General features: G+C 39.5%; 2 protein-coding genes across 5 annotated transcripts; both read right to left on the reverse strand.

The window, feature by feature from the left end:
- Nucleotides 1–9098: 9098 nt before the first annotated feature.
- On the reverse strand, nucleotides 9099–12761 carry LOC131231541 (uncharacterized). The gene is made up of 5 exons (XM_058227756.1): nucleotides 12677–12761; nucleotides 12286–12461; nucleotides 11355–11433; nucleotides 10809–10907; nucleotides 9099–10066 (listed from the first exon to the last, which is right to left on the reverse strand). The coding sequence occupies exons 2-5, from the start codon at nucleotides 12455–12457 to the stop codon at nucleotides 9775–9777; spliced, it is 642 nt and encodes a 213-aa protein (XP_058083739.1). The 5' UTR covers nucleotides 12458–12461; nucleotides 12677–12761; the 3' UTR covers nucleotides 9099–9774.
- Nucleotides 12762–12768: 7 nt separating this feature from the next.
- On the reverse strand, nucleotides 12769–16362 carry LOC131231542 (uncharacterized). 4 transcript variants are annotated; one of them, XR_009164422.1, is made up of 5 exons: nucleotides 14159–14435; nucleotides 13787–13828; nucleotides 13577–13663; nucleotides 13200–13279; nucleotides 12769–12914 (listed from the first exon to the last, which is right to left on the reverse strand). XR_009164422.1 is itself a non-coding variant. In XM_058227757.1 (5 exons), the coding sequence occupies exons 1-5, from the start codon at nucleotides 15815–15817 to the stop codon at nucleotides 12831–12833; spliced, it is 450 nt and encodes a 149-aa protein (XP_058083740.1). In that variant the 5' UTR covers nucleotides 15818–16362; the 3' UTR covers nucleotides 12769–12830. The 4 variants fall into 4 exon arrangements, 2 of the variants coding, with proteins under 2 accessions (XP_058083740.1, XP_058083741.1); XR_009164421.1 differs by having other exon boundaries at nucleotides 13421–13663; XM_058227757.1 differs by lacking the exons at nucleotides 13787–13828; nucleotides 14159–14435 and adding exons at nucleotides 13421–13482; nucleotides 15681–16362.
- Between the last annotated feature and the right edge of the window lie 8634 nt (nucleotides 16363–24996).

The raw sequence follows: 24996 nt of genomic DNA on the forward strand, positions 1-24996 counted from the left end.
AATGACCGTGAAGTATAGGGAAATGATCGTGAATGCATCAAAATGACCGTGAAGTGAAGGGAATTGACCATGAAATACATGAAAATGATTGTAAATCAAAATAGAATCGCGGGAATTAACCGTGAAGTGAAGTGAATTAATTGTGAAATGCATGGAAATGACTGTGAAGTGAAGGGAATTGACCGTGAAATGCATGAAATGACCGTGAATCAAAACGGAATTGCCGGGATTGACCGTGAATTGCATGGAATGATCGTGAAGTGAAGTGAATTGATCGTGAAATACATGGAAATGACCGTGAAGTGAAGGGAATTGACCGTGAAATGAATGGAAATGACCTTGAATCAAAACGGAATCGTCAGGGATTGACCGTGAAATGCATGGAAATGACCGTGAAGTGAAGCGAATTGACCGTGAAATGCATGAAAATGACCGTGAATGCATGGAAATGACCCTGAATCAAAACGGAATCAACTGGATTGACCGTGAAGTGCATGGAAATGACCGTGAAGTGTAGGGAAATGACCGTGAAATGCATGGAAATGACTGTGAAGTGAAGGGAATTGACCGTGAAGTGCATGGAAATGATCGTAAATCAAAGCAGAATTGCTGGGATTGATTGTGAAATGCATGGAATTGACTGTGAAATGAAGGGAATTGACCGTGAAGTGAAGGGAATTGACCATGAAATGCATGGAATTGACCGTGAAGTGAAGGGAAATCGCTGGGATTGACCGTGAAATGCATGGAATTGATCGCAAAGTAAATGAAATGAATGAAATTGACCGTGAAGTGAATGAAATGGATTTTCGACCATTGACCTGATGGAATATTGAAAAATAACCTGGTTGGTTGGCTAAAGTAGCTTCTCCTACCCCAAAATCATATAGGGTGCGTCAAGTAACTAATTTTGGTTTAGAAGATATTCTTGTTAAATGAATAAAGAAAGAAATGAAAAAAAGAGAGAAAAAAATTTATATGCTTATATATACATATTTATATAAACATGTATTAGAGAAAATTGTATGTAGAATAAAGTTCTCCATGTAAAAAAATAAAAATAAAAAAATAATTTTTTTTTACATGGAAAAAAATAAAAATAAAAAAATAAATTTTTTTTTACATGGATTGGCACAGACACTTATGGCTACGGTTTTAATCCGTAGCTATAGGTTAAATGGCTATAAAAAATTATAAGATTTTTGAGGCAAATTCGTTGGACAATTCTAGACTTTTTTCAATAATATCGAAACACTTCCGATATATCGAATTACATATCGAAAGACCTTCCATATCAAGGGACATATTGAAAAAAACAGGGGCTACGATTATGGCTATGGTTTTATCCGTAGCCATAGAAAATCCCGCAGCCATAAGTTCCTGATTTTTTTTAAAAAATAATTTTATTTATTTATTTATTATTATTTTTATTATTGTTGTTGTAATCCCCACCACTTTTTGTGGGTCCTATTATAAGGTATGTGTTATATCCAAACTGTCCATATATTTGGCGAACTCGTATTAAGGCTTGGGACGAAAAATGACACTGATCTAGCGATCAAGTGGACCACACTGTAAAAGGCAGTGGAGGATTGAATGTCTACCATTGAAACCCTTTTAGGGGTCACAGAAGTTTTGCATCATTATGAAATTTGCTTTTCCTCTTCATCCAGGTCTTTGTGACCTTATGAATAGATTGGATGGAAAATAAATATTATGGTGGGCCCTACAAAATTTTTAACGGTGAAAGTCAATTTTTCCGTTGCTCTTTGTGGTGTGGTCCAGCTGACCTTTGGATATGATTTTTTTTTTTTTTTTGATAATGCTCCCAAATATGGATGAACGTTGTGGATATAATAAATACGAAACTGTGGGCCCATGTAACTTTGATATCTTTTGAACCGGTCGTACAACTCGGAGTTCGAGGAGCGTCAGCGCTAGTCTTCGAGCACCACCGATCCGCTTGAAGGAAAAAGCAGGGGCATTTTCGACCTTTGGCAAGACGTCCGTACAACTGGGGCTTATTTTTGAAAGGTAAAAAGAAGTGGGCTTCAAAATGTAAATGGGCCTTAAATGGGTCGTACAGTTGTAAATTTCCCTATATTCGGATAAGTGGGGACGTTAATGAAGTGGGTGGAAGGTTAATTTTATCTTGAGAAATATTCCAGTGCTTTCATAGCATTATAAGTTAGAGTGCAGCTAGTTGCATCGGTTCACTTGTACGGTCCAATCAATTGATCTAAACCGTCCATTAAGTTTAGAACATATTTAATAGGCTACCATGAAAAACAACACTGATCGAATGATCTAATTCATACTTAATTTTCCCTTATTTTCTGTACCAACCCTTTTTTCCAATCCATGGATGGCATTGTAAGATTGCTTAACAAAAGTGATTCTTTATAACTAGAAGCAATCTGTGATGGCCCCTAACAAATAGATGGATCCAATTATTGACTGGACCTATTTTGTGTAAATGATCCTGACCGTCCATATTGTAAATTCATTGATGAAATGGTTAATATTTGTCAGGTCAGGCGATATTCCCAAGGCAGCCCATGAAATATGGGTTGGACCTAATTAACTGTCTAGATGAATGGGTTGGGCTGTGTAAGTGTCCTATTGCAACTAGCTAGGAGCACTCTAATTTACTGTGCGCTGCGAGTCCCGGAGGATATACTTTAAGTTTATTAGGGTGCGTTTGGTTGCACCAATTTTCATGTAATACCGTGATATTTTCGTCATTAATCAACCAAACACATCCTTATTATTATTATTTTTTTAAAAAAATAAATCACAACCTTAATCTTGCTCTTTGGCTGAGCTCTCTGTTTTAAAAAAACAAATGTAGGAAAACAAATATCATAATTAATATCGTCTTGCGGTGGTTAGCTTGTATTTTCGTCTTGGCATGCCATGCAAGTTGTGTGGCTTTTATTCTCTTATCTAGACCAGCCACGTGGATCTCATCGATGGTGGACGTATAACATTATTGAATTAAAAGTTTCTTCGAATGTGGGTGGATATTCCAGTTCTTGGTGGCAGACGATAGACATGTGTCCATGGCATACTTTGCATCTATAGCCATCTGACACGTGGATGACATTGATTTGCTTTTCATGTCAATTTTTGTCGTAGATATGGAAGATCCAATCCACTCGTCTGGCGTTTCACATCATGAAGATTTCATGAGTAAAATTTAAGACAGGTCTATCGATCGGATGGGCCACATTTGTTTCTTAAATATATACAGCTGTATGACCTATCCGATTAGAAGACTAGCTTGAATTTTAGGCCAGGGCATCTATGCGGTGGGGATCACCTGATGAATGGGTTGGAACGCTAAGAAGTATTCCACATTGTCTAAGGGAGAGAACAAGTACCCTTATTACGGGTGAGACCCATGTTTCGTTAATCCAAGGGGTTGCTATGATGGACCTCACTTTCGATGGCCTATGTACCAAAAACGCTTTACATTTGAAGAATCTAGATATAAAGAATTTGGTCATTTGAAGTTGCCCATCAACCGATGTCCGCTGCTATATCTTTGTATGAGTTTATCCATGTGCCAGGTTGTTGGTGCATGGGTCATCTGCAGTGGTGTCTATCGTACCATGAACAATGTTGCAACTGCAGAAAGCACCAACTGTACTACACAAACATACCTTGCAGTGAGTTGTATAATTTGTTAGGTTTTTTTTTATTTTTATTTTTTTTTTTTATTTTTAGAAGATAAAAAAGTGAAAAAAATTGTTGGATTTTTCAAATAAAGAAATTAAAAAAAAAAAGGGGTTTTGATAATTTTTAGTGACCTGTTTTTAATTATTGTGAATCAAGGTGACTCTTGGTGAATGAATCAACTTTTAAACTCGGCCTTCTTTTTTTCTTTTCGTTTTTTGAAGAGCTACTAATTAAAAGATTATGAAAAAACATTACCATGGGGAAGTTGTGTATGGTTTCATGAAAAGTACTCTTAGTTTTTTTTACTGGTGTATAAAAATTCATTTTTAGATATTACTAATGTCTTTTTTCTCCATCTTTCTTATTAATTGTTTTTTCTTTATGACTATTTTATCACCCCTTTTGTTCTTTATGACTATTTTCTCGCCCCTTTTGTCAATATTCAATTAGTCTTGGACGCAAATAATCACTCATCAACCACATGCATTGGGTAAAGCACCACATGCATTGGATAAAGCACAATGAAAGAAATCAATTTAATCACATGATTTACAAGGAACAAACCCATGACGCTAGACCTGAAACACGGGTGACATAATTTAAAAATTGCAAAAAAATTTAAAACTAATTTGCAAGGAAAAAATTTCGTTGGTAAATCATGAAAATAAGGAAAACTAAAGTCTGTGTTGCAAAAGTATATTCATGATTTTTTTTCTTTGGCAAGTTAAAGCTCACATTTTTTTATAATTCAGGACAGAGGTTGTAACATGTCTCTAATGTGGATTTGTTATAACTCTTTTTCAAATTGATTTAATCACTAATATAGTGTAATTAAAAAAAAAAAGATAATAACATCATAACACACTTTTAAGTCTATTTTTATGGTTTTTTTTCTTTTCTTTTTAAATTTATTTCCATCTCTTTCTTGCACCCTTCCTCTTTTATAATCACGCGTAGACTTTAACTTGTAAGTATTACCATAAGTGAGCTATTTGTTCAATAATAACGCTTCATAGATTATCTTTACCTTCAATTTTTTGGAGTTAGTTGTGAACCGTTGAAAATTTCTTTCCAATGTTGTGCATTCATCTACACTTGGGGATGGTTGAAATCATGATTTCAGCACAAGATTTTAAAGGTTGTCCATACTGCATGCCTCTCAAAACATGGACAGTTCAGATCGGCATACTTACGCAGCATGTCGGCTGCAACAGGACGACATATGATGGTGAATCTTAGTCGCCATGTAAGACAAGTGAGACCCGGTCTCTTGCACGCGTTTCCCACGTTGAGGACCATAGAAACAGTAATGAGGGCGCGGATTCAGTCATGTCGCGACAGTGGGGCCCACCTTGATGTATTGTGTTATATCCACGCTGTCCATCCGTTTTTCCAGATCATTTTTAAGGACGTGGGCCGATGACTGAAGCAGATCCAAATCTCAGGTGGACCACACGATTGGAAACAATGGTGATTGAACGGCTATCATTAAAAACTTCCTAGGGCCCACCGTAATGTTTATTTACCATCCAACCTTTTGATAAGATCAAACGGAGGTAGATGAAGGGAAAACACAAATATCCTACGGGAAGTTTTTAATGGTCGATCACCACTGTTTCTTGTGGTGTGGTCCACACCTGAGATTTGGATCGGCTTCTGTCTTGAATCACGTCCGAAAATGAGCTGAAAAAACGGATGGACAGTGTAGATATACGACACGTACATCCAAGTGGACTCCACGTTCCCGACCGTTGAATCTGTGCCCATAGTAATGGCGTGTCTGGTTGGCACGCCGTCAGTGCGTGTCTATCGACTCTATCCATACTCATGGTTTACACTGAACTCAATCCAAACCGTTCAAATTAAGGGTCCAAAGGTTTGATTGTTTTAACTCGCTTTGATTAGCAGATATTTACTTTTGGACGTGAAAATTTTATTTTATTTTCATCTTAACCGTCCATTGAGCTGCCAACAATCAGGCAGTTCTTTTATATATATATATATATATATAATTCAGGCAGTTCTTACTTGTTCGGTTTATTTTTGGGTTTTGATCAATCTGTAGTGGGGCTCATGATTTGGATTCTGAGATGAGACACGCACAACGCATGCCACATGTTCAACTACTATGCGATGCTGATTAGGGTCTCAAATAGACTGGGCCGGGGCTTGTCCATGCCTCAAACGACGGACCAGGATCTAGGCCCAAATCCAGCCCAAGCTTGTTGGAGGCCAGAACTGTAGGCCCACGTCAGCTTGTTAGGCCGCGTTCCAGTCCGTGCCCTGCAGAAATCCAATCCGAACCCGTGCTTCACCCAATCCAGATCAGTACAAAAGACAATACATTCTAAGTTCTAACAACGTCGCTCATTTAAAGACTTTTATTTCTGTTGGGCGCTTCATTGGGCTTTGGAGAGCTAGGGCCTAGGGCCGTACCTAGTCTGAATATCACTTGGGCCTGAAAATCGTCTTCCAAGCCCAAAACACAGATCTAGAGGCCTGGTGGATTGGGTAATGGGTTGGGCTGGCCTCCGGTCTTTCGTCCTAGTCTGGTATGGGCTGGGATTGGGCTGACACATTAGGCCCATCGATCAGACACGTCCAGCTTATTAATCGAGCTGTGCTCAGGTTCTGTCTAAGAGACTGTGGCCTGACCTGACCCAAAGCTGGCCGGGTCCATTCGGGATTTCAAGGGCATTTTTGTCATGTGTCATTCATTCACCATTACAAATCTCTTCTTCTTCTCCTTGTGTGAACCGACCACCTCCGACAAGCTCATACATAGAGCTGTACACGAGTCGAGTCGAGCCGAGTATCGCCCTGCTCGTGCTCAGCTGTCCCTGGCCGAGAGCTGCACGTACTCGGCTCTACTCGAGCGTCGAGCATGGATGCCCTGTTCGTACTCTACTCGTTCGAGTACGAGTTTTTGAGTCGAGTTCGAGTCCAAGTCCAAATTTGAGCCCATTTCGAGCAGGGTTTTCGAGTAACGAGTTCGAGCTTTAAGCCGAGTTCGAGTTATAACTTATAAATTGAGATTCATTTGAATTTCAATTCAATTGTCAAATGAAATTCGAAGTTGAAAAAAGCAATAAAATATATAAATTTCGATAATTACATATTTACATTGTTCAAAATAACAATTTATAACTAATAACCTCCATAAGAGGAGAGCCTTCCTTTATTGTAATCCAATCCATCGGAACTGCTATCTATTTTTTCATATACAAATTGGTTCACTTCCTCTGAGTCAGAAGGCGAAGAGATATTTCCTTTGTGCTCTTTTACACTTTGAACTAGATTTTTCAAACTTTCTTTATGTGAAGAATTGTATGTAGTACCCAATGCCTTATAAAATTCATCGAGACGGGTCAGGAATTTGAATTTGTTACTCTTTTTCTTCTTCTTGTTTGTCGTACTCGACCCTGCTTCAACATCGTATTGTTTTTTACTCGAATATCGCTAAAGTCTAGAAACATATTCCATACTGTATTTTAAGGTGAGTTGGAATTGTTCTTCCTCTAAAGCTTCTAATCTGGCTTCCTCCTCTTTATCTTTTGTGGATGTTATTCGTGTACTAGATCCAGAAATAGAAGGTTTGGATGGAGTGGAAGGTTTTCTATTTAAATCTAACAGGGCTTGAAAAAGAATTTGGACATCCTTAGGGGCATTGGGGCATGGTTTTGCATCACCACATCGACATGACAAGTGTAAGTGAAAACGATTAGTCTTGTTCACAAATTTTGCGCCACACAAACTACACTTAATCTTTATTTTTCCAGACCTTCGTGGAGATTCAACCATGGAAGCGTAATCCCAAATGTTTGTCGATGGGTCAGATGACGACATATCTACACTCAATTTTTTTTTTAAAAAATCAGAATATTGATAAATAATTTAAACTTGATATATGAACAAAAAAAGCAATATAAATATATCAAAATTTAAAAATAAAAAGCAAATGAACAAGCATATGTAAATAAATATCAAAGTTTCAAAGTCTTCCAAACCACATTCCAAAAGGACCAACACTTTCATGTTTGCAGTTGCAGTGAAATAATATTACAGATCATTCAACATTTAACCAAAAAGAATTGAAAAACCAAAAATAATTATTGATTTACAGGTAGAGACTCGTCACGAATCTCAATCTCCTCTTCTTCATCATTATTATTCATATCTCCTCCCCAAATCGGGCGCAACCAATCTTACGTACAAATCAACGCTTCAACTGTATTTGACAAAAGTGAGCTTTGATACTTGCTCATAATCCTGCTCCCTGTGCTGAATGCGGATTCTGATGCCACTGTCAAAATTGGTATTGATAATATGTCCCGTGCCATCACAGATAATGTAGGGTATTTTGATTCACTAACCCTCATCTTCCACCATTCCAACACATCAAATTCGGATCGCACTACAATTGGCTCATTGAGGTACATTTTTAACTCTGATTCCTTAGTATCAACTCCCATTCGTGCTTGTGCCAAGTATGATATGTATTCATTAAGCATATCTGGATTACCAGGTATAGAAATATCCGCATCTCTACTTTCTTCAACACCCGCTGCAGGTAAAGTATTAACATACGATTTGTATAAATCTTCAAGGGCTTGACGAACCTTAGATATCTCTGCTGCCACTCTTTCAGTAGGATAAAGCTTCATGAAAATAAAGCTAACCAACCCCATATTACAACAAGGATAAAAAACAACTGCCAAGGACATCAACAAGTGACATTCGTCCCAGTATTTATTGAACTTCGTCTTCATACCAACTGTCATCTGGTGTATGAAATCTGGACCCGCACTGATATTTTTTTGTAGAGCATTCTTAATCTTCTAAAGAGACGGAAGAAACAGATTCATGGTTGGATACTGATTACCAGAAAAAATCTTTGTGCAATCGTAAAAAACTTTAAGAAATGTGTGAACTTATTGTGCTTTGGCCCAATTATCTGTGCTCGACAACCAAGAATACGTTCTGTCACGCACCGCGTTTTCAGGAAATGCAAGCTGTAATTCCATTGCTACATCTAACATTTTATAGGTCGAGTTCCAATGTGTACAGACATCCAACTTCAACGTTTTTTTAGATGGCATATTCAAACGTTGGATGATGTCATTTCATACACTCAGTCTCGATGGCCACTACACCAAAATCGTCATTTAGGAACGGTTTTAAACCGTTTCTAAACACTTCAGGAACGGTTTAATACCGTTCCTAAATGAGGCGTCATAGAAAATCAGGAACAGTTCAGAGCCGTTTTGGGTACCGTTTCAATTTTAGAAATGAAATTTTAGGAACGGTTTTAACCATTCTGGTGCCAACAGTCACATTTTAGGAACGAAATTTTAAAAACGGTTTTAAACCCTGATTAATGTTGCCAATAGTTTTCAACCCATTACTAATACAAACAAAAACTGAAGCTGTTTCCACCTTCATTGAAACAGGACCAGCTCCACAGGCTCAGCCCCATTACTAATACAAACAGAAACTGAAGCTGTTTTCCACCTTCATTGAGAAACAGGACCAGCTCCACTCATCAGGTGGCAAAAACATCCGAGTGTGGTCCTGATGAATGGACCAGCCTCGCTATTGGATCTAGGCATACAACCATGTAATTTCTGATTGAATTTTATGAACAAAGAAAGAATACAGAATTACTTCAGAATCTCATCTGAATTTTGAAGCTGTTTACACATTCTTTGAAATAGGACTGCCCTGTCCATGCATCAGGGAGCAACATCATCAGACAGAACATGCTGGGGGCACACCTGATGAATGGACCACACCCATTATTGGAACAAGCCAGTTATTATGAGCAAAGAAAGAATTTCATGAGCAAAGAAAGAATAATTTCTTACGCAGCCTTTAAAAAAAAAAAAAACACAGAACACGCTTAAACAAACCATTCATTCCCAACTGAAATTTGACTCTGCATTCAGATGACTCGATCCTACCATTGATTTTTAGCCCTTGTGGGGCCCAACTGAATGACTGGACCTCACCCATTTGCATATATCCACGGCCCTATCATGCATTTCTGCTTCCGTCAGCTCCTTCTGGACTTGCAGTCCACAGTTCTGCTTTGCCTCACCAGAACCTAGGGAATTCAAGATTCCCGTAATAGAGGAAGCAGAAGAAGATCTTTGGATTTTTGTTCCTATCGCTCCATTCATCAACTGACACTTTGAGACCTGCTAGCATTTCACATGCACGTTCAGAGGATTTCATATACGAATCCGTGCCATGCTTGTCTGAGTCCGAAGATGAAGGTTGGATCCTTTCAAGGAGAGATTTTGCTTCTGAAATTCTTCCTGTATGCATCAAGCAAATGGCCAGATTGCATTGCTTGTTTTTATCTAGTTCTATGCATAGAGCTTTCCTATGTGCACGAGATACTTACCATTATTAGCATTCTTACATCCATTATCTATTAATTCAATTAGATGATAGTGAAAGTTCAGTTTCTTAAATGGAAAATAATCTGAAATTGACAGAGCAATTTGCTCAGCCCCACAACTGTACAGTGAGTGGGAGAAATGCAGAAAATCTCCCCCATCTGATCACAAGAAACAAAGTGAACTGGGCTTGAAAAGTCCATTCCATGAAGTTACACTTGCAAACCATGAATGGTCACAATCATCTGATGGGGGAGATGGTGGATCAAGGCCCATCCCATGGTGGGCTCAACAGATGAACAGTTTAGATTACTGAAATGTGGGTGCTTCCTTTGTCATTGCTGAGTCAAATAGAAAAAGAAAAAGGCAAAAGAAAAAGAAGAAAGAAGATATGGTTTCTACGGTTGATGTTCTCTATGGTTGAGTTTAGAAGTTCCTATATTTGAACTGAGCAGAATAGCTTAAATGTCCAGTGGTTTTTGACCTTTTGGCTTCTGACCCAGCAACATGGTAGCCCATGAGATCAATGGTCATCAGAAACATGCTGACCATGTGTATGGTGGGTCCCTTGTCCCTGATCAATGGTCATCGAAATTATCCTGGACAATGCAGCTGAGCTGGATTCTCCCCAATCAAGCACAAGTTCGGATGCACATCTTGATGAGATACATCAAGTTGTGCACACCATCAGGTTTCTCGAGGTTGTACTGAGAGAACATTCCGCACACTGCAATGCGACCATGGTACTTCATGTTCGCTAGTACTGCATCAAGCATTTTGCCGCCCACGCTCTCAAAATAAATGTCGATGCCCTCAGGAAAATGCCTGACAATAAATTCCAAACATTTGTATAAACTAGGAAACGAGACACCCATATACCATTTTCTTTTTTTGAAAATTGAAATTGCCAACCACAGTGCAGAGCTTTGCTAAGCCCACATTCACGTGCAAAGGTCTGGGTAGATGACCTGTCTAAATAATCAAGTTGTCCAATCAACAAGTGGACATCGCACATGTAGAATGTGAGATTTTGGTAATTCTTTCTAAAGCAACTTCAACATGTGTGGCTTGCCTATTGGGTGGGCCAACTTGATTATGAGGCCACATCATTTACATTGTGTGACCCAGCTGATGTGCAGCTTATATGTCAACACATGGACGGTGTGTTTGTTTAGCTATGTGTAAGGGCTTGTGGACAAATAAACAACGATGTTTTGAAGATAATTAAATCAATGGTGTTTGAGATTCTCATATGCTAACACAAATACTTGCCTTTTTAAAGCTACAGTCAAGTCAGGTTCTTCCTTGTAGTTGAAAGCATCATCAAACCCAAACTTACTCTTCAATAGACCTACCTGAACCCACAAAACAAATATTAGCAATTTTTCCCTGTTTCATAACAATGGTAACAGAAACACTATTTTATAACAGTTTACATTTTGGGACTACATGTGAACATATTTATATTACTAGGAATTACTTGATCCTCATCCATTGTTCAATAATCCTGACCATTGGTATGTTGGGCCCCAACGTGGATGAACTGTGACCCAGGAACCTCCTCAATAGAAAACCCAACCATTCAAATTGTGGCCTCAACATAATAGTTGAGAAGAGGAATACAACAACACTACACATACAACTAAAAAATGACCAGGATTGGTGTTATACTTAGTTCACTTCAGTAAGATGCTCTGTTGTAAGCTATTTTGTAGGAAGAACTCCAATTGAATAACACTCGGAACAAATTGAGGTTCTTACGAATATCAAACTCAAAAAGTAATTCATAGATCAGCAGCTATCAGTAAGAATGTAGTATTTGTTCTTTTAAACCAACGCTACTCAATTTCATCCAATCCCATCACACAAATAAACAACCAACAGCTCAACAAACGTAAATGAAACAATTTCAGATGAAGATGATGCGCGTATAAATAGTCTACACATTAAGAAGCTTGAACACACCAATTACACTCGAAAGCAAAATCATGTAAATATGGCTATCCATCACATTTTACTTATGAATATTCGGGCCTTGAGCAAATGATTGAAGACAAATTCAAACTGTATACACACTGTTTTGTCATGCATTTTCATCCATACGACTCCCAAACTAGTTCGTGTGAGACCCTAAATGCTAGTGCATGCCTTTCTAATAGGTAAAAAGAATGTTCCATATGATTTAGATAAAACAGGTAACAACTTGCAGCTGGATGCAGCACCACAATAGCAAAAATGAAAACCAGAATCAAAGTCATAACGATAAAAGTGTTAAGACCACAATCATGTCCTGAGGGAGTAAACCAGTGGAAGAGCAGCCCCGAGAAGGAAACTGTTTCCACATAACAAACAAGCGAGACAACAAACAACACCATGTACCTAGATTCAGCATAAAAAAACATTAGAAATTTTTAAGAAAGTCTTAGTCATCAGGAAATTTACATAAAAGAAAGAAAGAAGTATACACATGCTGATCCACAAATTGAAACAAGAGAACCTTATCAAGGATGTGAAAAAAAAAGTCCGAAGGCCATGCAGCTAGAGCATCAAGAGAGGAAAATAAAAAAAGAGAGTAAAAAGATAGCTCAACCAACCAGAACTGTTCATCTTTGCTAACCCAATTTTCATTCCATCCAAGTACAAAATCCAACAGCAAAATAACTTGTACAAGAAGAAACAGTACTGTGGCTTGCTTCAATCCATGAAACCAAAATTTTGCAGCTAATGAGAAATGAAGAGACATAATTGTCATAGTTTCTCAAAGGGAATCAAGGTACATACGTGATTGGTCAAATCCTCATGTATGATTTTTGCCTTTTCATCCAGCTCTCCCTGTGGAAAGCCAATAGCAAGATAGTATTATTAGTTTGAGTATTAATAAGAAAATCGAGTATGTAAATATACAATCGAAATTGAAAGTAATTGAATCTATTGAACAAACAAAGATTATATACCCTCAAAAGGCCCGTGTTCGAATAAGCTCGAAAAAGAGAGAGTTGAAAATAATATGGGTTTTAGGAGGCAAGTGAAAGAAAATGAGTGTCAGGTATGTACAAAATCAAACTTAAAATGAATCCATCCAAAGGAAGCAAGCATATGGAGTAGGAAGAGGCTTACTACAAGTCCATTGATCGCCCGTCTCCAAGAATGTGGAATCCTTGCCCAGCCATTCAGGATGATAAGCTTTAAGACAACATCTGACAAACAATAACATCATGTTAATTAAACATGGGAATAGTAGATAAGCAACTCCCATGCCAATCATGGGAAGAATAAAAGTTTTTTTTTTTTTTTTTTGAGTGATGGAAGTATACACAGCAGCATATTTGAGTACTCACCATCCAAATTGGATTTAAGGTATCGAACAATGAAAGATGAGGGGTTCACTTTATCAAGGCCGCTATCCAGCAATGTGTCAACACATTCAAAAGCAGCGATCACTCTTCTACCTTTGTATAAGCTAACATGAAAATGAGGCATAGTAGAGAGCTCACCTTGGCAATCTGTAGTGCAAGGAATGCAATCCAGACAAAGACAAGAAAGTTGAGGTCCTTCCAGTAAACATTCTCAAGAACTGGGACCTGCGATGGCTACAAGAAGTTACTCCAACAGCTTAGAGAGATGGGAATACAGCTAACAAATATATATTTTTCCTTTCTATCAATCGACAAAATAAATAATAAATCTCGATCACTTTTAAATACCTGTAGTCATCTTGAGCTTAAATGATATTTTGTGGAGCCACCCTGAGTGCATTTAAAACATGAAAAATGATAAGTTTTAAGAACCAAATACTAGTTATTGCAACAACCAAGCAAGAATAACAGAGCAATATGATTTTTGACAGCATTTCAATCAATGTCAAAACAAAGACTAACCATCTACATGATATATATATATATATATATATATATATATATATATATATATATATATATATATATATATATATATATATATATATATATATATATATATATATATATCACACTTCTCAGAAATATAAAATACAAAAAAATTATAGGAATGAAATGATAAAAGGCCAGGATATCATGGAGTAAGAGGAAGATGAGTACCCTCAGGAAAAAACTCATGTCAAGCATATTTAATGCCACGAACTTTCATTATATCTTTGGTTGGCTTCACCAAAGATTTTATCCGCACTAGATTAAGAAACAACAGCAAATAGAATCATTACTTATCTTTCCAAGGGATTCAATAAAAACAATAAAACAGAAATTTACTTAGATGTAAAAGCTGAATGCCAATTTGCAACACAGAAGCAATAACCAAAAAATTGTGTATCTAAAAATATAAATAAAGAGCTAAAATTTGAGTACATTTGAGTGAAAAAATAACCAAGATCTTAAGAACATAGCGTATTATCGAACTCACTTGAAAAGCATAAGAACATAGTGTATTATCGAACATGGGATGCAGTATAAGAAGACTATATACTCAGGAAAGAAAAAGACCGGATTCTCTTGGTAATTTGGAATACTCATAGTAGACTGATCTTGATGTGTGAACCATGACAAGTGAACAGATCTAATCAATTTAGGTACATGGATAAGGTAGGCTCTTAAACTTTATGTAATGGGCATGCCAAACTGTAGGGGTGAGGAAGAAAGATGGGGATAGGATATCCCAGACTTCTATTTCCCATGTAGAAGACAATTCCTTCACCAAGGGTGGATGTGAAAGATCGTTCATGTTTGGGACTTCTAAAGCCTCTCTAATTCAATTTGAAACGTGTCTCTCATTATGGTAGTCTCCGCTCCCAGGTTGTGTAGGCCCCACATTGATGTGTCTGTGAAATCTAGTCCGTCCATTGCATGATGAATTCCTTAGTATTTGGCTACAGGCCCGAAATCAGACCAATCGATCCATGACTCAAAGCCACAGGAGAAAATGCACCCCTTATGTCTGGCCAGAGCCTAGATGCCCAAAAGTCAGGCGGGATCTATGGGGAAATATGTACTTACTCATGTTTGGCTAGAGTCTCAGAAAATAGGAAAATATCGAACTCACTTGAAAAGCATAAGATCTACTAATGATGCTGAAAAAGAAGACAACCGACATCCATTTGGGGCCACCACATGAACAGTCCCATTTACTGGAAGTGGTCCCATTCAGAGTCTGTAGACCACTTCTAGCTACCTAGGTCCTTCCTGTGGTCAGCCCCACTCTGGACAGGTGATGTTGAAAAAGAAGACAACTGACATCCATCCAATTGTACCAAGTCCACCAATCAGGTGGTAGAGATTGTTCCATGAAAGGCATTCCCAGCCCACCACCCATCCACAGTCGGCTCCCACATATTAGCTCCAAGGACTCCAAAACAGTAAAACACAACACATAAATCTCACCAGAAACCCTAGAACTTGCAGAAACAAAAGACATTGACACAGACAGAATTTTTCCCAAATGGAATCAAATCAATCAGAGGTTAGTTTCCAAACACTATTAGTAGAATCGAACAATCTTTAACAAGAAAATAAAATCAAACCCTACAACCCCTAGAATTCAACATATAGCCTCATCAAAACACCAAAATCCAAAGGTGAAAAAATCATCATAAGAGCGATTTCCACCGACCTTCTCCGACCGATGATTTCTTCTTCTGTTGAAACCGATCCATGTTCGAGAAAGAAGAAAACGAGATCTCGAAAATCCCGTCTCCGATGTTTGGAGTGTAGATGAAGTGAATTACAAGAGTTTATAGCAGATTGCATCCCTAATTTCAGATCCTACATCTATTACAACAAATACTGGGTAAGGCCGATTGAAGGATCAGAGAGAGATCGACATCAGGAACCGTACATTTTTTAAAAAAGGCGTTTGGATGCACAAATTGCAAATGCGAGGGAAACTTTCGAAACTGGTGGGTATGAATGTCTGTAAAACACGAACATCGCTGAGGGTTGAGATCGGGAGAGGGAGAGGGAGGCGTTTTGGTCGTTTTGAAGGGATTAGGGCATTTCGGAAATGAAAATAATCCAGTAGTCTGTGGTAGATTTACATAAACGTGACTCTCGGGCCATATGGGGTCCACTTAGAGGGTTCTAATAGAATCCATTCCGTCAATCTGTTTCAAAATAATACAATAAACTATAATAATAAGAAATAAGAATATACAACAATCAATCGAGACACACCAACAAAAAAGTGAAAGTAACAACGTACAATAGCCACTATTCGAGTACGATTTACTACCGTTTCAAATCAGAAACGGCTTAAAGCCGTTTCTGAACCAAAATGCCGACCGTACCAGTTTGGCGATTTTAGTGTAGTGGGCGACTCTCTTATATATTTCACACTTTCTCTTATGTTCTCTATAGTATTGTCGATTGCTTTCAGCCCTTCTTATACAATCAAATTTACAATATGGGCATAACACCTGACCTGGAATATTTTTCCTTCAAAGAATAAATTTTCTATAGCCCCGAACTGGTTACGTAAGCATGAAATGACACTGTCATTTGCTGAAGCATTGTCTAAAATTATTGCTGAAATTTTTCTCTCAATACCCCAGCCTTTTAGACAACTATAGATGCAATCTGAAATAAGTAAACCAGTATGTAGAGGAGGAAGGTTACGGAAGTTCAAAATTCTCTTGCATAGTTTTCAATCCTTATTAACATAGTGAGCGGTTAATGAAATGTATCCTTTTCTTTGATTGGACGCCGTCCATAAATCAGAAGTCAAAGCTATTTTGGTCACTGAAGCCAAAACTTTTTTCAGTTTCATCTTCTCCTTTGCGTACATCTTCATGCTTTTTCTCTGCACTGTGATGCGGGAGACATTCTCGGCCCGAGGGTTAAAGAATTGACAGAAAGCCTTAAACCCTTTACTTTCTATCATTCTGAAAGGTTTCTCTTCCAAAATCACTAATCTGGCATACCACTCATTCAGTTTCTCCTTGTCAAACTTATGAGTGGACATTATGCCTTGGGAGTCGTCTCCTTCTGACTTTGTAAATAATAGCATCTGTTGGCCAGGAGGAGGGAGTCTTGCTTTCTTAGGACACGTATTCAAATGTCTAATTAGATGTGTCGTAGATCCTCCTGGAATCTTACTGAATAACCATTTGTAGTGATTACACTTTATCTTTTGTACACCGTTAACTGTCACATCTTCGAAATCATCTCACAGTACTGCTGATCTCTTCTTCTTCCCTTTGCATGCAGTTGACGTATTTGTGTCTCCCTCTACGATTAGAGGAGATGTGGCCGATGCACCCATTCCAGAGGTATTTGGACTTTCGTCTTGACCAGTCATCTATAAAATAAATGTAATATCCTGAATTTTCACTGTTTTGGATTTCCAAAAATCCTTGAATTTTTTTTTGTTAATTAACTTATAATATCACTTAAATGACCAATAACACTTAATGTTAGTCTATACAGGGGTGAAGCCAGTAAAGAACTACATAAATCCGATTAATCAACCGAAGGAAGCCAACGAATCCGCCCGATCACTTGAGCGTTAGGTGTAGTGTAACGTCCCACCCAACCAGAACAGTGTCCTGGGACATCTACGTAGGATTTGCCACAAGACCATTCGTTTAAGCTACTCGTAATGAGGTATCACAAATGAATTAGACTATGATTAGCCCAATTGATTAGGCCAAACGGGTCCCGATAGAACCTGGTGCGGGCCTCCAAGCCAGATGGCCGTTTACACTTAGCGACGGCCCGTGCGGGCTATACAGCGACACGGGAAGGTCAGAAAATTATAAAAATTTAGGGGAGCATAAATCTCATTGGGCTTGGGGACCATCACCGACCACGGACCCAGTGGACACCCAAAAGTGGAATCTGACACTTGCCAGATGCGCCCCACCAATACCAGAATTGGAATTTGACACGGGTAAATAAAACTGAGATTTCAGGCATCTCAACTGTCGGATTTCTTCCGGATTTATGGTAATGGTCTAATGTATTTTTCTACGCCCGCCCACGAAATCTGGGTCCCGATCGTGGCACGGTGACCGTTGATCGCGAATCAGACCCATGCGACCAAACCCCATATCCGATCATCCCCAAATTTTGCATGGCCCTTCATCGGGCCATGGAGCACCTATCCTATAAGTTTCATGGCCAGAGGACCACCAGAACTGCCTTAGTTATCCAAACAAGCTCTAGACCGCTCATTGGTGGACCATTAGTTCCAAAACTATAGAATAATGTCCGTCTCATTGGGCTTGACGTCCATCACGGGAATCGGACATGGGTATGGTCCAGAACTGGTCAACTTGAGCCAAAGGACGAATGCATGAGAATTACAAATACCCTAAAGGAAGGAGTTGGAACTTAAGTGAATTGAGTCGTCCACTCTTATGCAAAGTTGAGGATTTCGGACCGTCGGTTTGCGACCAAACTTTACGCATGGAGTAAGGATATTTCCCTGCTCATATCCGTATAGCCGCGGCCCTGATCGACTATCGGTGACCGTTGAACAGACTTCTTATCATATCTGTCGATCGGCGCATCCAAATGGCGGACCGATCATATCCATACGTAGATCATCATTAGAGCTAGCTATCCTACGGTGTATATTGAATTGTACACCTCATAGTGGGCCTTAGAGCTTAGAAAAACCCTCTCATAGGTCTAGTATAGTAAAAACCTAACACTTGGGGCCATTTTCATCAAACCTGACACTATATAAAGGCCTTATTTGGGGCACCCCCTCCCTCATACGAATTTGCCCTAGGAAACAAAGGGAGAGAGGAGAGAAAAAGGAGAAGGAAGAGAGGAAGAAGAGAGTGAAGGTGAGAGCGAAGGTGGACCGTAGGCAAGGTGGGACCCAAGGGAGTTCAATCTTGCACCTCCTTACCTCTTCTTCAAGGAAGAAGCCTCCACCACAACACACATTCGCTCCGTTGATCGTCTAGGTAAAAGTCCTCATCCCTTTTCTTGAAAACCTTGAGTTGATGAAGGATTTGCTTGAAACTCTAACATGCGAATGGTTGCTTTAGGGATTCCGGCCGTCCGACCCCAAAAGCCTTCATTCCTAGGTCATTTTCCAAGTCTCCAACGATTCATAGGTGTGGACTATTACTCTTAGGTGACCTAGCACCAATTTTAATACGAGATTAATGATTTTGATTGCTTGGATGTTATTTTTGAAAGGCTAGGAAATCCTAGGAATTGTATGTTGGTTGAAATGGTATGGATTTATATGTTTGACTCTCTCTCTCATGATGTCGTTTATGTTTCTCACATGATTCGATGTATGGATGATCATATGCTCATGCCGTGTTGATTTTTATACGTTGTTGCTTCATATTTCATATGATTTCATTACTCTTGTGTATATGATTTCTCAACATGGAGGAAGTGTTAACTTCCTCAATAACCCACACCACACACATACACTTTATTTATAATATTAATGATTTGCTTGTAGAAAAATTTGAATTGTATGTTGAGTAACATGAGATCACAGTGTTGTATATGCTTGATGCAGCATTGGTAGTTGGCATGCTATAAGTCACTATTCCTACCCTTGGGTTGGTCAGGAACATGAGGAGAGCGAAGGTGGTTCCGTTGGTAGGACCACCTTGAGGCAAAACCCATGGGTTTGGACGAGTATGTGTGGGCGGCAGTAGTCAGGCTACATGGGTCGCTTGTACCCGATGTCGTTCCGCCACATACTTGCCTGAGCTCGTGCGGTTTAGTCTACTGGCTGACCCACCTAGTTTGTTAACCTTGTTTGCTCACATATGTATGGAAACTGGAACACCCCACCACCATTGTAGCCCATCGATACCGGATGGAATATTGATCCACAGTCTCGTGAGCCGGGCATGGTGGAATGAGACACTATGTCCGAGATGTCGGCCTACGCTGGGGTGACGCACCTCCCCGTAGTGACCGCGAGTGACCCCACATTCAGCACCCCCCATGTGTTTGAAGTCGGGGATGGGGGAAACCCGACGGGGTCAAGGATCGCGGGGTCTCGGCCTCACACATTGGGGGGTCTTGGCCTCGCAACTAGTTCAGGGCATTTGATACGTGGGGTGTATCAGATTTCTAAATTTGCTGGATGAATGGACTTAACTAAGAACCCGGTTAACATCATCATTGCATGTCATTAGCTAGGTTGGCGACTCGGCAGTCGAGGTCGCACTGAGGGAGTGTTGGCATTGGCGATCGTTAGATGTTGTCGCATGAGGGAGCGTTGTGGTGAGGGCATATATCATATCATCCTGCATGCATGTACATTAACAAGACTAGATAGATGTTTATGATTGATTACTTTTCATTAAATTCTTATTATAAGTGATGCTTGTTACAACTTATGGCTAATAGCACCTACTGAGTTGATCACTCACTCCCACTCTGGGACAGTGTTTCAAAACACCAACCAGATCCGTTCATAGATGCAGGTGATATAGATTTTGTGGAGCCTGGTGATGCGAGCCTCGAGGAGGAGGACGTGTTCTCTTACTTTCAGTTGATGGATGGTTCCCCATCGGATCAGTAGATGGGTCATTGGATCGCCGAGCAGCGGCTTAGCTTTATTCCTTAGGACATGCCATTCTTTTTGTGATTTTGTTGGGCGTCACCTTGTGCACCCGTTTGTATGCTTTTGGACATGTAGATAATGATCTATTTTCATTTCAGCAGACTAGTTGTGATCGTGCTTCATGTTTCAAGTAATTCCATGCTGCGCCTTTAAACCTGGATTAATCGCATATTAATGAAAACCGATTATAAGTGACCCCGGGAACTCGGGAGTCGAGCGTATGCACGACCCTCGATTTTCAGGGTGTTACAAGATGGTATCAGAGCAATAGTTTGGAATTCCTTGGGCCATGGGTTATGAACTCACTAACACGTCCGCTGACTTGAGATGATACGTATTAGGAAACGCAACAGGGACTTAGAATGCTAGGAACCACCCCAGTCCCTAAGCTGACACTCTTAGACGGAAGGTGAGACTTCCAGAGTATTGGGGTTGGGTAGCGAGAGCATGTAGCGATGCTAGGAAATAGGTCCAAGAGCCTTACGAAGGGCTTAGGCTGAGGACAGAGAGCATAACAATATTAGAATTTGACTTACGAGCCTTTCGACATGTTTCAGCCCATTCCCGGGCAAGAACTTGAGAAATTAACGGCAAGACCCAATTCGACTAACTAGGAAATTTAGGTGTTCCAGTCCACCTAATCCCTAAGGGCCCATTTGGCCAACTGCGTTAGGTGGGACTAAGGTGAATAGAATGGTAAGAGTAGCAATAAATACATGTGTAATGTATTGTCCCTAGATTGTCGGTATTCCATGTTTTCCAATACCAGGTTTCGGATGCATGCCATTAAAGGTAAATCGCGTAGTTTCCCTTCAAATTATACTTGGTAATCCATTATCATGGGCCTTAGAAATCCCATATCACACCTTCCAACACAAGGCTTATTCAAAAAAGCCTATGAAATAAGTTTTAAAATCCCGTCCCACACCCATTCCAGACAGGCCATTCCTAAATCTTGAGTTGGGATTAGCATTGTAGTCTCATTTAGTACCGCTTAATGCTAATAACCAAACCAGCCTAAGTCAAATTCCTCTCCCCAACCTATCCCCTTAAAACCGTCGCCTACCTTCACTCTGTCCTTTACCCTCCCAGTACATTGTTAGGAGCGAGCCAGAAATCGAAAGATTTGGGCGGACAAACCCATCGTCTTAGACCAAATGAGCTAATACTAGGCCAAACTCGATAGTTCCGACCCATTTGGGGATGAAGACATAGAGGTGAATGAAAATTTATCGAAATTAGTGAAACTATAGAAAAATCAAATTTTGACCGCTAACTGGGAAGAATCTCGTGAAACAACTAGGCCCATTGCGTAGATCGGTTTCTAACTCAGACGGGTGACTGGGTGAGTAGGGTTTTTTTTGGGCAGGCTTATATATACGGGTACGAGTCGAGTACTGAGTCGAGCACACGAGTCGAGTACCGAGTGAGTATCTCTAGACTCGTACTCTACTCATAATCTAAACGAGTCTTAGAAATCCGCTCGTACTCGGCTCTAACTCAGACGAGTTGAGTATCGAGTCGAGTATTCCGAGTCGAGTCATCGAGTACCCGAGCTTAGCCTGCTCGTGCACAGCTTTGCTCATACACGAGGAAAGAGAGGGGATGGAAATGCCCACCGTTGAAATCTTTGTGAGACTCACTGTAACGGTTATATGTTATCTAACTCGTTTATAAGGTGAGTCCCATTAGGATGAATTGAAAACAAATGCCCTCTCAATGGAATATTTGGTTGAATTAATTAGACTATTAAAATCGAGAACCAAAAAAGGAAAATAAAATTTTGAGAAAGAAGAACCTATTAAATTGAGTCGAGGCGTGATTGAGTCACTCGGCTTGAAATCGAATTTGCTCCTCTTGGACAGCATCCCAAAAATTGACCCAATCCGACATCAAACGATGGAGTTATGAGCATTTCCATTGGATCTCGCTATTTGGAAAGATTAACAATCCAAATTACAAAATGACGATCGAATAGTTCCAACGTGCTTTTGGGATATCGACCGGTCTTAGAATTAGCCAATTCTGGTCCCATCAGGAAGCTTGTCGAGTTACCATTCCAATGAGCTCAAAATAGTCTAAATTCGACCACTGAAGAGAGAGTTGTGAAGGTTACTATTGGACAAGGAAATGAAGGAAAAATTCAGGACCGACGACTGCGATCCCACTTACGGATGTGCAAATGGTCTCGAAAAATGACGATTCAAGTCAGGAATGAAAGAGCACTAAAGTACCTTTTAGATGACCAAAAATCGACCCAATCCGACATCAAACGAGGGAGTTATGAGCATCTCCATTGCATCGTGCGATTTGAAAAGATTAACAATCCAAATTGTAAAATGACGATCGAAGAGTTCCAAAGTGCTTTTGGGATATCGAACGGTCTCAGAATTAGCCAATTCTAGTCCCATTAGGAAGCTTGTTGAGTTACCATGCCAATGAGCTCAAAACAGTCTAAATTCGACCACTGAAGAGAGAGTTATAAAGGTTACAATTGGACATGGAGATGAAGGAAAAATTCAGGACCGACGACTGCGATCCCACTTTCAGTTGTGCAAATGGTCTCGGAATACGACGATTTAAGTCAGGAATAAAAGATCACTAAAGTACCTTTCAGATGACCAAAAATCAACCCAATCCGACATCAAACGAGGGAGTTATAAGCATCTCCATTGAATTGCGCGATCTGGAAAGATTAACAATCCAAATTGCAAAATAACGATCGAAGAGTTCCAACGTACTTTTTGGATATCGAACGGCCTCAGAATTAGACAATTCTGGTCCCATTTGGTAGCTTGTCATGTTACCATTTCAATGAGCTCAAAATAGTCCAAATTCGACCATTGAAGGGAGAGTTATGAAGGTTATTATAGGACAAGGAGATGAAGGAAAAATTTAGGACCGAAGACTGCGATCCCACTTACGGATGTGCAAATGGTCTCGAAATACAATGATTCAAGTCAAGAATGAAAAAGCACTAAAGTACCTTTCAAATGACTAAAAATTGACCCAATCCGACATCAAACAAGGGAGTTATGAGCATCTCCGTTGGATCGCGCGATTTGAAAAGATTAACAGTCCAAATCTTCGTGATGGAAATGCCCACCATTGAAATCTTCGTGAAACTCACTGTAATGTTTATATGTTATCTAACTCGTTCTTAAGGTGATGCCCATTAGGATGAATTGAAAACAAATGCCATCTCAATGGAATATTTGGTTGAATTAAATAGACTACTAAAATCGAGAAGTAAAAAAGGAAAATAAAATTTTGAGAAAGAAGAACTTATTGAATTGAGTCGAGGCGTGATTGAGTCACTCGGCTTGAAATTGAATTTGCTCCTCTTGGACAGTATCCCAAGTGCAACAGGTTTTCAGAGCAATTGACCTCTAAGATACAACAACTATGACCCGGTTCCAGCGGTGCACTCACTGTACGTGGGCTCGAACTACTTTCAGTTTAATCCGAAAGTGCTGAGCTCACTTAACGATGAACTCAGTAAAATTTTTAAACCAGAATAGCAGAGAGAGTTTTATAAAAAAGAATGATTTTTGTATATTTGAAACTGGAATCGGTAGTCTTTATATAAACTCTAAAGTGGTGCATAAGCACCATTTATAAAAAGTTAAGTCCGTTGGGTTTAAACCCAACAGGTGCGACCAATCGGAACGGATGCATCTCCCTGGTTTAAACGAAAAGGCGCAAGTGTGAGTACACTCTCGCAAATAAAGTCCCGTGAGTACCCATACACACACCCAGGTGAGTACACTCACACCGCACCCACACCCACGTCCACGCCTAGCCTAGCCCGTCCCATCCCGTCGCATCATGTCATGCACGCACACACGGACTCAGACTCGGCTCGGCACGGCATGGCTCGGCTCGGCGCGGGCTCGTGTGGTCAATGACATAGATTAGAGCTATTGGCATAGCCCCCCACAGGACCAAATTCACATGCCTCCTGAATGGGGCTCAAACCCAAGATAAAAAGACTATGTTATATACAAGATAGTTTTCTTTGTCAAATCCAATGTAGGACAAAACCCACAATTCAAAAGCACAAAAACTTTTCAAATTTTGGAGGGAAACCAAATTTTTTAGACATATTTTGAAATAAAATACAACAATCCCCCATATGTTTTAAAATAAAACTATTTCGAATTAAGGTATAATAGTTGTGCAATGGTACCGGTGTCACCATAGACTTGAACCGACATTAGAGTAAGTAAGATAGGTTTACAGGAATCAGGTGACACCATAATCTTGAACTTGAATCATTTTAATGTATATCGAAAGTATATGTCACTCACACAACTCTTTCTCTTCAAGTGATTTTGCGGTTCGGTGCGTTTCAGCCATACACCATTACCTGGATTTC

Source organism: Magnolia sinica, chromosome 17, assembly GCF_029962835.1.
Source record: "Magnolia sinica isolate HGM2019 chromosome 17, MsV1, whole genome shotgun sequence".
Lineage (NCBI taxonomy): Eukaryota > Viridiplantae > Streptophyta > Magnoliopsida > Magnoliales > Magnoliaceae > Magnolia > Magnolia sinica.